At 53.1% G+C, this 14,370-nt stretch overlaps 1 protein-coding gene across 1 annotated transcript in view; it reads left to right on the forward strand.

The window, feature by feature from the left end:
* ACSF2 (acyl-CoA synthetase family member 2) overlaps nt 1–14,057 on the forward strand; it is a 53,877-nt gene extending 39,820 nt beyond the window's left edge. Inside the window, exons 11-16 of the mRNA XM_065415653.1 lie at nt 10,834–10,941; nt 11,082–11,233; nt 11,847–11,988; nt 13,263–13,373; nt 13,657–13,725; nt 13,825–14,057. Coding sequence (XP_065271725.1) covers nt 10,834–10,941; nt 11,082–11,233; nt 11,847–11,988; nt 13,263–13,373; nt 13,657–13,725; nt 13,825–13,875 — 633 coding nt within the window. The 3' untranslated portion in view covers nt 13,876–14,057. The remainder of the gene's footprint in view (nt 1–10,833; nt 10,942–11,081; nt 11,234–11,846; nt 11,989–13,262; nt 13,374–13,656; nt 13,726–13,824) is intronic.
* Nucleotides 14,058–14,370: the final 313 nt, after the last annotated feature.

Here is a 14,370-nt window from a genome sequence, read left to right on the forward strand (position 1 = left end):
TTGCTCCCTAGCTGGGAAGAAATAAAGGGGTGCTACCTCCCAAATGGTGCTATCTGCACCAAAATGAGGCGTTGCCCACAGTTAAATCATGCAGCTGTCACCCTCCCTCTCCTTTCCCACACCAGTGATAAAATAGTTAACAGTGGTGACACTTAAATGGACCTCTGGGTTAACCCCTCCCTCAGATGAATGGGGCAGCTCACACCTTTCGGAGCTGGTGCTCCAGGCTTCCTGCAGCCTTATCCCTGCATCCCTAACATTTTGGAGGGTCTCTTCACAACCACAACAGCTAGAGATGTTTTCAGATGAAAGCTGAGGGTTTATAGAACGAGACAGTAGGCTCAGAGCGGTGCCAGCTCGGCGTATTGGTACGGACTGGCTGCTTTTGGGCTTTTCCTGACAGTGAGCTTGACTGTTCACGAGGATAGTCATCAAAAGCATCAATAGCCCCGTCACAAACCCCAGTTGAAATGATGCACGTGTTGCATGACTCTGACCCAGCCCTATACGATGGTGTGAAGGAACAGGAAGAAATTCCAAAATTCGCTGCATGTGCATCATGATGGGAACCTTTGTCCCCGGATGAAGGCCAGTGGGTAGCCATTGGCCAGACATCTGTCTGACACCACTAGGCAAGGAATTAGTTAACTAGGAGAGTGAAAGAGCACGGGCTGAGACGCTAGAGCCAAGAGCGTATCTATGGCCCTTGGGCAAAGAGTGTGCATCTCAGGTTTGCCAGCTGGAGTCTGATCAGACCTCCAGCTGCTGTTAGATGACCAGGTAGCAGCAGTTGCCAGAATAGCGTTTTTCCATCTCCATCTGGCCAAGAGATTGCAGCTGTTCTTTGGACGCTCACTCTGCTACCATCCTCCAGGCCTTTGTCACTGCAAGATTAGATTCCCGCAGTGCATGGAGCTGCACCGTCAGTCCTTTCAGAAACGGACACTAGCACGGAGTGCAGCAGCCTGCTTACTCAGAGGCACTATCTCATCAGGAGCACGACTGCAGTAGCTGTGCTCCCTGCTCTTTCACCCCTCCCTGCACCCCAACCCCCGCCGCACCCCTCCTGCACTCACTTCCAGGGGAGTTTGAGGTGCTGCGTTTGAGCCGCTGGGGGGGTGTTCTTCATGTGGGGCCCCTGCTTTGGAATGTGCTCACATCCCTGTCCCAATGAGCCTGAATCTCTGTTGCTCAGTCTAGGGGACACTGCAAAGCGCCATCTGTTTCCACTATCTTCTGGGAGGGGGTGATGACAGTGTTTGTGGGGGGGATGGGGTACTTTGGATGGGATGGGGATAGCTGCAAATCCAGCAGGCTATTTATGTGCTTTATATTTTTTAATGTCTCGTGAGAGGCGCCCAGAGCAGGGGTTGAATGCGTAGATGGAAATAAATAATTATGGGGTTCAGGCACTGGACTGGGACTCAGGAGACCCGGGTTTGGATCCTGGCTCTGCCACAGACTCCCTGTGTGACCTCGGGCAAGACATTCATTCTCCCTGTGCCTCAGTTCCCCATCTGTACCATTGGGCTAGTCCGTCCTTTCTCCCACCCCGTGGGTGTGTGCACTGCAAACGAAGGCGTGTTCTTAACTCAGGTTAGTTAACTTGGGTTAAAATATCAGCGAAGACCTGGCAGCTCGTCGTTTAACTCAGGTTAGTAGCTCTGTAGGTTTGGACTCGAGCTGCTAACCTGAGTTCAGGGCCGAGTCACTGTGTCTTCGCTGCTGTTTTAACCCGAGTTAAGAACACCCACTTCTCTTTGCAGTGTAGACATACCCAGTGTCCGTCTTGTCTCTTTAGATTGTACGCACTTTGAGGCAGGGACTGCCTCTCCTTCTGTATGTGTACAGCACCTAGCACAGGGGTTCTCAAACTGGGGGTCAGGACCCCTCGGGGGTCGCGAGCTGTCAGCCATCACCCCAAACCGTGCTTTGCCTCCAGCATTTATAATGGTGTTAAATATATTAAAAAGTGTTTTTAATGTATAAGGGGGGTTGCACTCAGAGGCTTGGCACTGGCCTAGCATAGTGAGGCCCTGAACGCAATGGGCCAGGCAGTAATGCAGATGCAAGGGGGCTGGGTGGCAAGATTTATTTCCTCCCCAGGGAGGGTCTCGCGGTGCTGGGCACACCTCATACAGCCCCTTTGGCCCAGCAGAGGTTAAATGGATGCCGTGTGCCTTCCAGTCGGAACACACCTACTGCGGGACAGGGCCTGGACACTGCCGTCAGGGGAACAGTCTGGTCTCACGTTCCACTTCAATGCATATAAAAGTTTAATAAAAGGAAAATTCTTTCTGCTAATGTTTTTTACTCCCCTGCTTCAGTGAGCAGATTCCTGCGGGAGACTGGGAGCAGGTTGGCGTCCTGCGCAAGCTGGCACCGTGCCCAGCTGCTGGGAGGGGCCCATGGGCTCCCAGCTGTTTGTATTTGAGTGTCTTGCAGCCAGGCAGGCAGGAGCTGGTATTTACTCATTGAATTTCACAGCCCTTGACCGGGGATGAGTAAGGACTGGGCAGCAAACGGGCAATGAGCCACCGAAGTTCACAGCTTGCCTGGTGCATGCCAGTGTCTCATGGGTGGCATGTGGTGTGGTGGTGACAACGGGTCTAGTGTTTAGTGTTCCTTTTGCTGGGGTCCCTGTTCACCCCTGGCCCTCGGAGACCCCCCAGGACTGGCACTGCTGGGACAACTCAGAACCCGCACTCCCCTCTTGCTTAATTGCTTAACAGTTCTGCAAACATTTGCTGTTCTACAAAGAGCGTGAATCCGGTGCCTAGTAATTGACGAATGTGTGACTCTCCTCTGCTTCTCCACAGAGGCCTTTGTGGGCTAAGCCAGTAAATACACAGCTTTTAAAAACATGGTAAATATAGATTTAAGGTTTTTCTCTGGTGTCTCAGGGCAGGGCTGTTCTGGTGTCTTGTTTTAGCTCAAGGAGACAGTTGTGTCCCCTCCCCCCCACGCTTTATTTTTATTAGCGTGTCTTCCTGCATAGAACTTGGTGCACTTGAAACATCCCACACTAAAAGAGCTCATTGTCCCGTAAGCCAGTGTCCCCTGTGTGAATTCGGCTCTGAGTCTGTGTTCACGCTGGTGTAAATCAGGAATAACTCTGCTGACACCAGTAGGATTACTCTGGTGTAAGAGGGATGTGAGGCAAGGCCCTCTGTCTCTAACTGGAGGGAATAGCATAGGGCCAGATTCTTGCCAGCCTCTGTGTTGATGCACAGGGGGTTCCTCCCCCACTTTACACCCCTGCACAGTGGCGAGAGAGAGCAGGGCTATGGCTTCCCCTCCCCTCTGCAAAGGCCAGGAGAATGGGCAAGCGATGGAGCAGGGCGTATGGTGCACCTGCTGCAGAGCAGTACAGCGTGTGCTGTCTGGGAGCTCCTTGGGGCAGTTCTGGCTCCATCAGCCAGAATTCTGCTTAGTGACCCCGGTGCTGCGGAGCCCTCCGCCAGCCTGGGGAAGAACCTCGCCCTTAGTGATGATTGAGCTTCGGCTCCAGGGGCCTTCAGCACTCACAGGTTCAGAATCCAGCAGGGTGTTTGTCTGGGGTATTTGTGGGCGCCCGCCACCACCACATCTAGAACCCAAAGCCAGACACCCCTCACTGCAGTGCCTAGGGTTCTGGGCCTGCGTCGGGCACCCCTCACTGCAGTGCCTAGGGCTCTGGGCCTGCGTCGGGCACCCCTCACTGCAGTGCCTAGGGCTCTGGGCCTGCGTCGGGCACCCCTCACTGCAGTGCCTAGGGCTCTGGGCCTGCGTCGGGCACCCCTCACTGCAGTGCCTAGGGCTCTGGGCCTGCGTCGGGCACCCCTCACTGCAGTGCCTAGGGCTCGGGGCCTGCGTCGGGCACCCCTCACTGCAGTGCCCAGGGCTCGGGGTCTGCGTCGGGCACCCCTCATTGCAGTGCCTAGGGCTCTGGGCCTGCGTCGGGCACCCCTCACTGCAGTGCCTAGGGCTCGGGGCCTGCGTCGGGCACCCCTCACTGCAGTGCCTAGGGCTCGGGGCCTGCGTCGGGCACCCCTCACTGCAGTGCCTAGGGCTCGGGGCCTGCGTCGGGCACCCCTCACTGCAGTGCCTAGGGCTCGGGGCCTGCGTCGGCCACCCCTCACTGCAGTGCCTAGGGCTCGGGGCCTGCGTCGGCCACCCCTCACTGCAGTGCCTAGGGCTCGGGGCCTGCGTCGGGCACCCCTCACTGCAGTGCCTAGGGCTCGGGGTCTGCGTCGGGCACCCCTCACTGCAGTGCCTAGGGCTCGGGGCCTGCGTCGGGCACCCCTCATTGCAGTGCCTAGGGCTCTGGGCCTGCGTCGGGCACCCCTCACTGCAGTGCCTAGGGCTCTGGGCCTGCGTCGGGCACCCCTCACTGCAGTGCCTAGGGCTTGGGGCCTGCGTCGGGCACCCCTCACTGCAGTGCCTAGGGCTCGGGGTCTGCGTTGGGCACCCCTCATTGCAGTGCCTAGGGCTCTGGGCCTGTGTCGGGCACCCTCAAATGCCTGCTCCTTATCAGAGAGCTCCCCGCCCCGCAGTTAGTGGCCAGCCACCACGAGACTGCTGCTTTTTGGTGGCTGTAGGCAAAGCAGCATCCTTCCCACACCCCATCCACCCACACTCTGCCAGTTCAGCTTCCTGCTGGCATCTTCCACCCGCCCAGCTGCCTTCCTCTCTGATCCCCGGCCGCCTCTCCAGCTTCTCTTCTCCACAGCTCCCTGATGCTCCCTGCCTCGCCCACTGAAGCCCCCCACCCAGCTCTCGCTCCATCCTTCACCCCACCATGCACCTGCGTGCTAGTCAGCCTGGACCTCAGAGATGTTGTGGGGGGGTCTCCCACTTCTGAATAGAATATCTTCTCCTGTGCTGCTCTCCCCACCCTGAGTGCCCCATTGTCCCCTTGCCACAACCCTCAACCCCCTCTAGCCTCTGATGGCCAAAATCCTCCCCTTTCCATTCCTGAATGTGACCCACACGCCCCCAGGAATGGGAGTGGGGTTAAAGCTCTCGAGAGCAGGGATCTAACTGGGTGTCCTGGACCAAAGTCTTCTCTTCCCCGCCCCCAGCCGTCTTCGCTGAGCTGTGCAGAAGGGGGAAGGAGAGATAGATCTGAATGGTGGGTGGCCTTCAGGCTATACAGGCAGCTCTGTTCCTGAGGTCCCTGGGCCGAGTGCATTCAGAACAGTGATTATTAATAGAGCGTCTAATCGTCAAGGTACTGGACTAATAAAGTGACGCCTGCAGTAGGTGAAGTCCATGGGAATGCTGCCCTGGACTTCAGCAGGGGCAGGATTTTGTCCAGTTTGTCCTCAGTTTTACTTCTTTGTGGGATGCCAGCAGCTGGGAGCCTTCAGATACCCTCCAAGCCAAGGGGTTTCTCTTGGGCTTTTCTGTCCTCCTCAGTCTCTCTGTGCTTTCTCTCCCTCACTGTGCGTTGTATTTCCCCCACCCTGGGTTGTCCTCTCCCCCTGGCAGGTCAATGGGTTAGTTGCATAGTGAAGGCATTTTTCAAGGTGTCGATAAAATACCAAGTAACTGTCACATGCCTCATTGCTGGCCAGTGAGCGGGAGTTTCTGAAACTCTAGCCAGGCTGGAGAAATTCTTACGAGCCTCAAGAATGCTAATTGGCCTGGAAAGAAGAGAAACAGCTTGAACTCCAAACCACCAAGAGCAGTTTGTCCTGACTGTAAAATAACAGGAGGTTGATTTTCAGCAATGCAGGAAAGCAGCAATCGCCTGTGTTGAGTCTGCCAGGCTGGTTTGGTTGCTGGTTTTGAAACGGCTGCTCTGGGGCAACCTGGTTATGCCACAGCGAGGACATTGCATTGGCTATTTGGGGGATTCTTTACGCCGGCTCAGACTGGGACTGTCTTGTGACTATCTGGATGGGTGGGATCTCCAGGAATATGGCCACCTTTGGAGAATTGTCCTACAAGGCGAACTTGTTTGCTGCCTGATGTTGCGGCATAGAGATGCCAGTGTCGCTCTGTCAGCTAACGACATCACAGTGAAATGCAAGTTGGAACATATCCCGAAGTCGTTGTGGGGCAGTAAAATCGACCTGGATTTAAAATTTGGGATGGAGGGGCAACTCCGCAGAGCTCGGCTCTGCCCAGTGCTGAGGCCAGCAGAGCTAGGTTCCATCTCCCCAGTGAACATTTGAATGAGACAAGAAGGATGATGAGTTAAGGACCGTTTGGAGCTAGCTGCCAAGGGAGGATCTGGAATCGACTTCAGTTGAGATCTTCAGAGCTAGACAAAACATCCAGCATTGATTTAGGATAATGAAATCCATCCTCTGGGTCACAGGGGGCTGGACTGGCAGAGCCAGCATGAGAGCCCTCAGCACTTCCTTTGGTTTGTTATTTGACTTTCTGTTGTTTGTTACACCCTCTTTGCCGCCTGAAAATCACTACTTTTCCCAGCCAATTCCTCCCTTCTCTCTGGGGCCAAGATGGTGGTTTCTCCCTGTGTTGCTAAGGGAACTGAAACGAGCATGTCTTTGGAGTTCTGTTGGTGTCCCGATATCGTCGTGCAGCCCCAGCACTATTGTGTAACTGCTGCAGAGCCAGCAGGGGGAGCACAATGGTTTTGTCCCTCCACTTGCCCCCAACCAATAGAATAATAGGTTGCAATTACAGAGTACTGTTATCTGAGGACCCCCCTGGTGCTCTAGGGCCCTGATCTCTACTCCAGTCCTACCCCAATGGAACTCCATTTTGAGTAACACAATGATGAATCAGGCCCTGTACTTGCAACCTATCAGCATCATTTGATGGCAAAAGGGAGTGAGTGTTTTTATTCCCATTGTACAGATGGGCAAACTGAGGCACAAATAAGTGACTTGATGTGCCCAATGTTGCCCAGCCGGGAAAAGAACCCAGGCATCCTGACTCCCAGTTCTATGCACTGGACCACTCTGCCTCTCAAATGTTCACTGCTGAGACTGGAGCAGGGTTTATTATTTTTTAAACAGTGTTGCCTGATCCACACTTGCCAATATTTATACAGTGTTAGCTGGAAATCTTTGTAAACCCTGTTTAAAACAAAACACTGCACTATTCTGCTAAGGTACAGTAGTTTTCATTCCCAGTTTAGGCGAAGACTCAGAATTCACAGAGAAGCTGTAATTTTAAAATGACACTTAGCATTTCTGAGCTAATCCAGGGGGTGATCAGGTTGCTGAAGGCTGATGGGTCCCGTGCAGCCCTACCAGGGTTTACGATCAGCTATATTATTGTATTCGCTATAGCTCCCTTCAAGGCAAAGGATCCTAGGGACAAGGTGACTTCTCTATCGCTTGAAGACTTTCAGTCATGATTAGATATGCTCTAGCTCAAACAGAAGTTATGGGCTTGATGCAGACATTATTGGGTGAGGTTCTCTGGCCTGGGTTATGCAGGAGGTAGACTAGATTATCCTAGGAGTCTCTTCTAGCATTGAAAAATCTATAAATCCCCAAGGACGTCTTCAAACCTAAATTGACATATGTCTTTTATACAAGTATCATTTCTTCCACCAATGACATGCAGCCACCTCTGGGGTGGAACACAGCAGCGGTTTGACTGCCTACAGCAACCACGCCACAACAGTTTGGGAAAGAAAGTAAAGGATATTGCAATGAACCTGCTGGCTCATTAACAGGCACTGTGTTATTCCCTACTTGGTCTGCAGCAGAAGGCTCCATAATCCCCAGAGTACAGGCAAGGAAAGAGCTACCTGAGGTCAGAGGGGACCAAGTTCCGGGGCAAGCTGGAAGCTGGGTGAGAACAGAAGCAACAGGCCCTGAACACCAGCCTGGTAGCTGGCTGTGGGGACAAGGTCTGGCCTCAGGCAGCCGGGCAGGTGGGATGGGAAGGCTGAGAGCTGGACAGAAACACCCCTGTACCTGGCCAGCAGCCACAGCAGGAGATTAGAGGGCAGCAGCCTAAAGGCAGAGGGACAGTGTGAGGGGTCTCCGAGACTCCTAGTACCCTGGCACTTGATTGCCCCGAGGGGCTGAGTTGAGAACTGCTGGTTTATCTTTGGTAGCTTTAAGCACTGTGACCAGGGGATTTACACCTTGGGTTTCTAGCAGCGGTAATAAAGCGACCTCTCTGACTTACTGGGAGCACCCACGCAGTGAGCAGTAACCCACAGCAGTGAGCCTACACACTCCAGCCTTGGGGGCTCACGCAACAGTGCTAAAAACAGTCGTGTATACATTCGGGCAGGCTCTGAAGCCTGTAGGCTAGAGCAGTGGTTCTCAAACTTTTGTACTGGTGACCCCTTTCATGTAGCAAGCCTCTGAGTCCAACCCCCCCATATACATTAAAAACACTTTTAAATATATTTAACAGCATTATAAATGCTGGAGGCAAAGCAGGGTTGGGGTGGAGGCTGACAGCTCACAACCCCCCATGTAATAACCTCGTGACCCCCGAGGGGTCCCGACCCCCACTTTGAGAACCCCTGGGCTAGAGCCTGGCGAGCTGAGCGCTTGGAGCGCGCATGCCTCTGAGCTTGAACACAGAGCAGGTTCCCAGACACGTAGAGGGGAATGGGGCAGCACTCCACTCCCGGCGACACCTGGCACTGGGGCCAGGTGCTCTGTTGTATCCAGTTGAAATTGCAGGGAGGTTAGGGAGGCAGAAAGTAGTGTCCCAGAATTTGGCCGGGACTCTTGACTAATACCCCAGCCCTTACCAGAGAGTGCAGTGGGGCTTTCAATAAGCGTTGAAGACCTTGGTTTTATGTCTCATTAGTAAAATGGGGTGCAGGTCCAGCCAAAGAGCTCTCGCATCTAGTGGTTGGGAGAGAAGTCCTTGTTAACCATTCAGCATTGCAGGTTTCCTCCTGGCTGTTAAACCATGGTTAGGTCTGGCAGGAAAGGGGATGTTCACAGTCGCTCCCATTGGGTTTCTGGGCTGCAGTGATACCACTTTTCAGCAGGATGGCCAGGGCAATGTCTGGGAGACAATCCCCTCCACATTGCACCTAAAGAAGAGGCTTCCCCTGGAGAATCCATCCCAGATGTTACACTGACCTCTGCACACAGTGTTCAAAAACGACTAGTGGTTGGGTGCCCAACCTGAGTCACCTTAAAAACTCTTGATTTTCAGAAGGCTGAGCGCTTACCCTCCAAAACACAGGCCCATTTAAGGCATCTCCAGTTGGACCTCCCCAAAACAAGGCATCTCAAATTCCTTGTGCAAATGGTGGCCTGGAAGGTGAGCGAGTGCTGTGTGGAGACCCATGCAGTGCAGAAGCTACACCGTGCCCTTGGGAGGGGTGTCAACAGCAGCTATCAAACCTGGGACCGCTGGATCGAACGCCATGATCCTCCACTGCCAAGACTGGAGCCTGGGCTACACTAACCCCCCAATTCGAACTAAGGTACGCAACTTCAGCTACGTGAATAACGTAGCTGAAGTCGACGTACCTTAGTTCGAACTTACCGCGGTCCAGACGCGGCAGGCAGGCTCCCCCATCGACTCCGCGTACTGCTCTCGCCAAGCAGGATTACCGGAGTCGACGGCGAGCACTTCTGGGTTTGATTTATCGCGTCCAGACAAGACCCGATAAATTGAACCCGGAAGTTCGATTGCCAGCCGCCGAACTACCGCGTAAGTGTAGCCAAGCCCTAGATCTGTTCGCAAAGGCTGTAGCAGGCTTATCAATCGCTATATGTAGCCCACCCACTAAGGAGCACAGCACCAAAGGAAATCAGTAAAGCTCCAATATGGAGCTCATTGTCGCATCTCAATGCTATAATTTAAGGGGGTCTCTGTAGCCGGAGACACAAGAGCCACCCACAAGATCTGAAATGCCAAATGTTATTCAAAGCTTCACAGATGTACCTTTCACAGTTTATTCCTGGTGATAGGAGCTTCTGACCTTGCAAATGTACAAACTGTTGAGATGAACAATAAAGCTGGAGTTTTCCTTGATGGAAGGAAAGGGATCAACAAGGGTGTCCGAACCCACAGCTAGGTTAGCTTTCCAGGGGCCCTTGTCATAGCAAGGTGGGTCTGCCCCACTGGGATGCTTTATGTTTGCAAATGCAGCTGCACTGAGAGTTCCAGGCTGTCTCTTGATGCCTTGATTCGGGGGCCAGGGATGCTGCTGTCCATGCACAGAAGGATTGAAGTAAACCTTTGTGCTGACAGATTGAGAGTGTGGTTGTCACCAACAGGGGCCTGGCCTGGGACTCTTTCAGGGCACACTCTTTCCAGGTGCCAGGGAGTGGTGTCCAAAGTGTACTATTTTGCATGGCAGATTCAAGGTGAATCCTGCACAGCGAGAGTGGATGGTCATGGGGACACAACCAGAGAGAGAAGCTTGGGGACAGGAGTCTCAGATCAGACAGGGATAGCAGGGAGCAAACAGAACAGGGCTTTGTGAGAAGTAGCAGAGGCAGGAAAGACCATGTGAGACCAGAGGGTGGGGAGGCAGCATCTGCGATCCTGCATGAAAGGCAGGTGAGTTGTGAGAGTCACTGTCATTCCAGCAGGTCTTGGGAGATAGGGAGGTTTTGAACATTGGTAGGCTTGCCGTGGTGGAGCAGAAGCAGGACCATGGCGGGTGGGTCCAGTCTCATTGTTCTTTGTCCTCCTGTCTCTTGGGGGGAGCTTTTCAGTACTGTCTTCGGTGGTAGTAATATCTGGAGCTGCCCTGACGTACACCTGAAGATGGGAGCGTTTGCCTGGTGACCCATGACTTGTGAAGAACTCCTGCATCCCCGATGTCCTCCCCTGTACTGACTGCTAGTTTCCTCCACCTTCGCAGTAGAACTTGGCTGTTTCTGTTTCCCAGCAGAGTCCCTGATGTATATCCTCCCACCTTTGTGTTTGCAGGTTGCCTATGGGACCACAGAGAACAGCCCTGTCACCTTCATGGGATTCCCACAGGACAACATCTCCCAGAGAACTGAGACGGTGGGGTGCATCTTAGCCCACACAGAGGTGAACTTTATCTTCCCCACCTACCCTAGCTTTACAGTCCCCAGCAGAGCACCGCTGCTGTTGCCCTTCCTCACTCCTTGAGCTGCAGCCAGCATGGGGCTTGCACTGTGCCTGAAGAGCCTGGCTCTCTTGTGTTGCAGGCAAAGATTGAGGATCCTGAAACCGGGGAGATTGCCGCTCTGAACAGCCCTGGGGAACTCCAGATTCGAGGCTACTGCGTCATGCTGGGCTACTGGGAAGACCCCGCCAAAACCAACGAAGTGATCACTGATGACAGATGGTACAAGACTGGGTGAGTTTGGGAACTACATAGAATCCGCTCTTTCCCCTTTTACCTCTGTTCTGGAGGGAGGGCGCAGGTATATGGCATTGGCTGGGAATGGATGTGTCCGAGTGGGAAGCAAGAACTTCTAGTAACAGGCCAGAATCAGCCCTAGTGGCAGCATGGCCAAATCCATGAACTTCAGTGGAGTCGGACCAGTTTACACCTGGGCAGAATTTGGCCCATAGCATTTAGTACAAACCACTACTGGAGACAGGACCTTGCGCTAGATGGATCTTTGCACAGTCCCCATGAAATAACCAGGTGCGGATGCGGGTGGGGAACGTAGAGAAAGGGAGGGGAATGAAAGGAATTCCAGTTTAGACTGAGTTCTGATGCAGGTTCCTGGAAGTAAGAGTTATTGGGAACCCTTTGATCCCTGCATGAGAGTCTCCTCTTGGTGCATCCTCTACGAACTGGATGGTGGAAAGTCTAACCTCCTGCTGGTCAGGATTAAGAGCTGTAGGCTCTGAACGTGACAGTGGGAAGACTTCCTCTGGTCTGATTGGATGGATGAGCCATTCTCCAGCCAGCTGGGAGATCTGGACCGAGGGCTATGGAGTTGACTCGGGTGTTGTTTCAGGGACATTGCTGTCCTGGACAAGCACGGCTACTGCAAAATTGTAGGTCGTTGCAAGGACATGATTATCCGTGGAGGGGAGAACATTTACCCAGCAGAACTCGAGCAGTTTCTACACACCCACCCCAAGATTGAGGAGGTGCAGGTGAGCAGGATGGATAGGCATGGTGGGGTGGGGGTAACGGGCATGCTGCCATCCAGGACATTTGTCAGGAGCCTGTTTGCTTTCATCCATGCTCAGCTTTTCACCTAGCTGGCGATCTCGAATACAGGGGGAGGATGACTTTGTGCTTAAATTCCAAGAGTGAGAGTAGAGCTCCTGAGTTTGGTTCCTGTCTTTGTCACATCCTCATTGGAAGCTTGGGCAAAATCCCTGCGCTCCAATTTCCTGTCTGCCAAGCAGGAGAGTAACTCTTCCTTTCCTCACATTCTAAGCTCACAGCCATCTGGAAAGTGCTGTGAAATCCGCCGAGGGAAGGCCTTACAGAAGGGCACATTATCATTAACCACAAATTATGAACCTAGAAATCAGAATGGACTCGCTTCCTGTGCTGAGTCACTGCGGGGAGGAGTTGCACGGAGGGTTCCATTGTCTAGCCAGTAAGAAGTAGAATGCAGCTCTGGCCAGCTGCTCCCAATCTGCTGGGAACATCATCCAGTTCTCATGACAAACCACACCTGGGTGTGCTGGCTGCACAACCGGTTGTTGTTTAACCCATAAATAATCCAGTTCTTTAATTATTGCTGCGTTTGCTCCAGCATCTCAGTGCAGTAACCCCAGTACGGAAGGGTTGCACTTTCCGGGGCTTTGGGTCACTGCCTTGGGAGTCGGCACAATCTCTGAGTGTCTGGAATTTCAGGATGTTGGCTTGGGATGGTGAATGGTGGGAGGGGAGACAGGGAAATTGTGCAACCAAACTCGAGGGGAATCACTTAGGGGAAATCCAGCTCCTACGTGGAATGATCTGACCTTCCTAGCTCGGTACGGAGTAGGCCTGTAACCTTAGCCATGATAGGGTTTTGTTGGGGAGTGTGTACGGGGGTAGGGAACAGAGCTAATAAGCTTTGCCCTTCTGTGACCCCTTTTATCTGAGGATCTCAAAGCACTCCAATTAATTAAGCCTCACAGCTGTCCCTCTGAGGCAGGGAACCCATTTTACACGTAGGGAAATGGAGGTACAGAGAAGGTTGCCCAAGGCCTGGGAATAGAACCCAGAAGGCCTTGCTCTGAGTCCACTTTTCTAATGACTGGAGCACAGTGCCTCAGCCAGGAAAACAAAGTGAGGGCCGAGGGTGGGGACAGAGCACTGACCCGAGGGAGGGATAAGGAGCATCCATTAGGGAAGGGAAGGGACCAGATGACTCTTGGGAGAAGAGCACTTCCTAGAACTGATGTGTTCCTCCCTCCCTCCAAACCAGGTGATTGGCGTGAAGGACCCGCGAATGGGAGAAGAGATCTGTGCCTGCATCAGAGTGAAGGCCGGGCAGGAATGCACAGCGGAGGAAATTAAAGCCTTCTGCAAAGGGAAGGTAGGATCTCCCCATCCATTCCCAGGCCGTGCCCATGTTTGCTTTGCTTTTCTCAGTAACTCCGCATATTAAGGGCCTGATCCCCAGTTGGTGTAAATCGCCTCAGTTCCATGGAAGTCAGTGAAGTCCTCTACACCTGCTGGGGATTGGGCCTGAAACCGGTCCCATGTATTCCTGACATGAGCAGTGACTGCCATAACGCTGCCCTTTGTAACCAGGGGTGATAGACGATGCCCTGTCTGCTGTTACTTTCAGGCTGTAGCTGTTGGCTCTCTCTTTTCAGATCTCTCACTTCAAGATCCCTCGGTACATAGTGTTCATGAAGAAATATCCACTCACCGTCTCAGGGAAGGTAAGGGACAACCCATGGACCAGGGTGCTGGGGCGCTGGGGACTAGCTTCCCCTGGCTGTCTCTCCTCTGACTCTCTCTCCTCCATGCTCCAACTCCAGATTCAGAAATACAAGTTGAGAGAGCAGATGGAGAAGCAACTTCTGTTCTGAACACAAAGGTGGAGGATCGAAGAGAAGCACAAATGGATCCACCTCGGCCAGTCTGGTGTCTCTCCATCCACACCAAGCCAAGAACAGCAGCTGGGAGCTGGTTCCCTGCCCCCACCACCCCGTTATACGGCTGGCTACCTGAAGTCAGCCTGGTGATGCTGTCAATTAAAACAAAGAAAACCCTTCTTTTTCCAACTGAGATCTTTTCATAAACAATCAGAACAGTGGGGGGAGGAAGGATGGAGGGTAGACCAAAGGAGGGGGCATCCAGACGACTAGGTTCTACTCCTGACTGCCACTCCTTTGATATGACCTCTGCAGGACTCTCAAATCTGTGTATGTCTCATGATGAGACTTCCCTACCTTCCAGGGGGCTGCAAAGTGCTTTGAGATCCCGTGGTGGGCGGGGCTAGAGAAATACAAATGATTCATGTTTAAATATTTAAAAGGTTCTGCCCCATAAGGGCCTGAGGCTGTTGTAGGCCACCTATGCTT

Source organism: Emys orbicularis, chromosome 13, assembly GCF_028017835.1.
Source record: "Emys orbicularis isolate rEmyOrb1 chromosome 13, rEmyOrb1.hap1, whole genome shotgun sequence".
Classification (NCBI taxonomy): Eukaryota; Metazoa; Chordata; order Testudines; family Emydidae; genus Emys; species Emys orbicularis.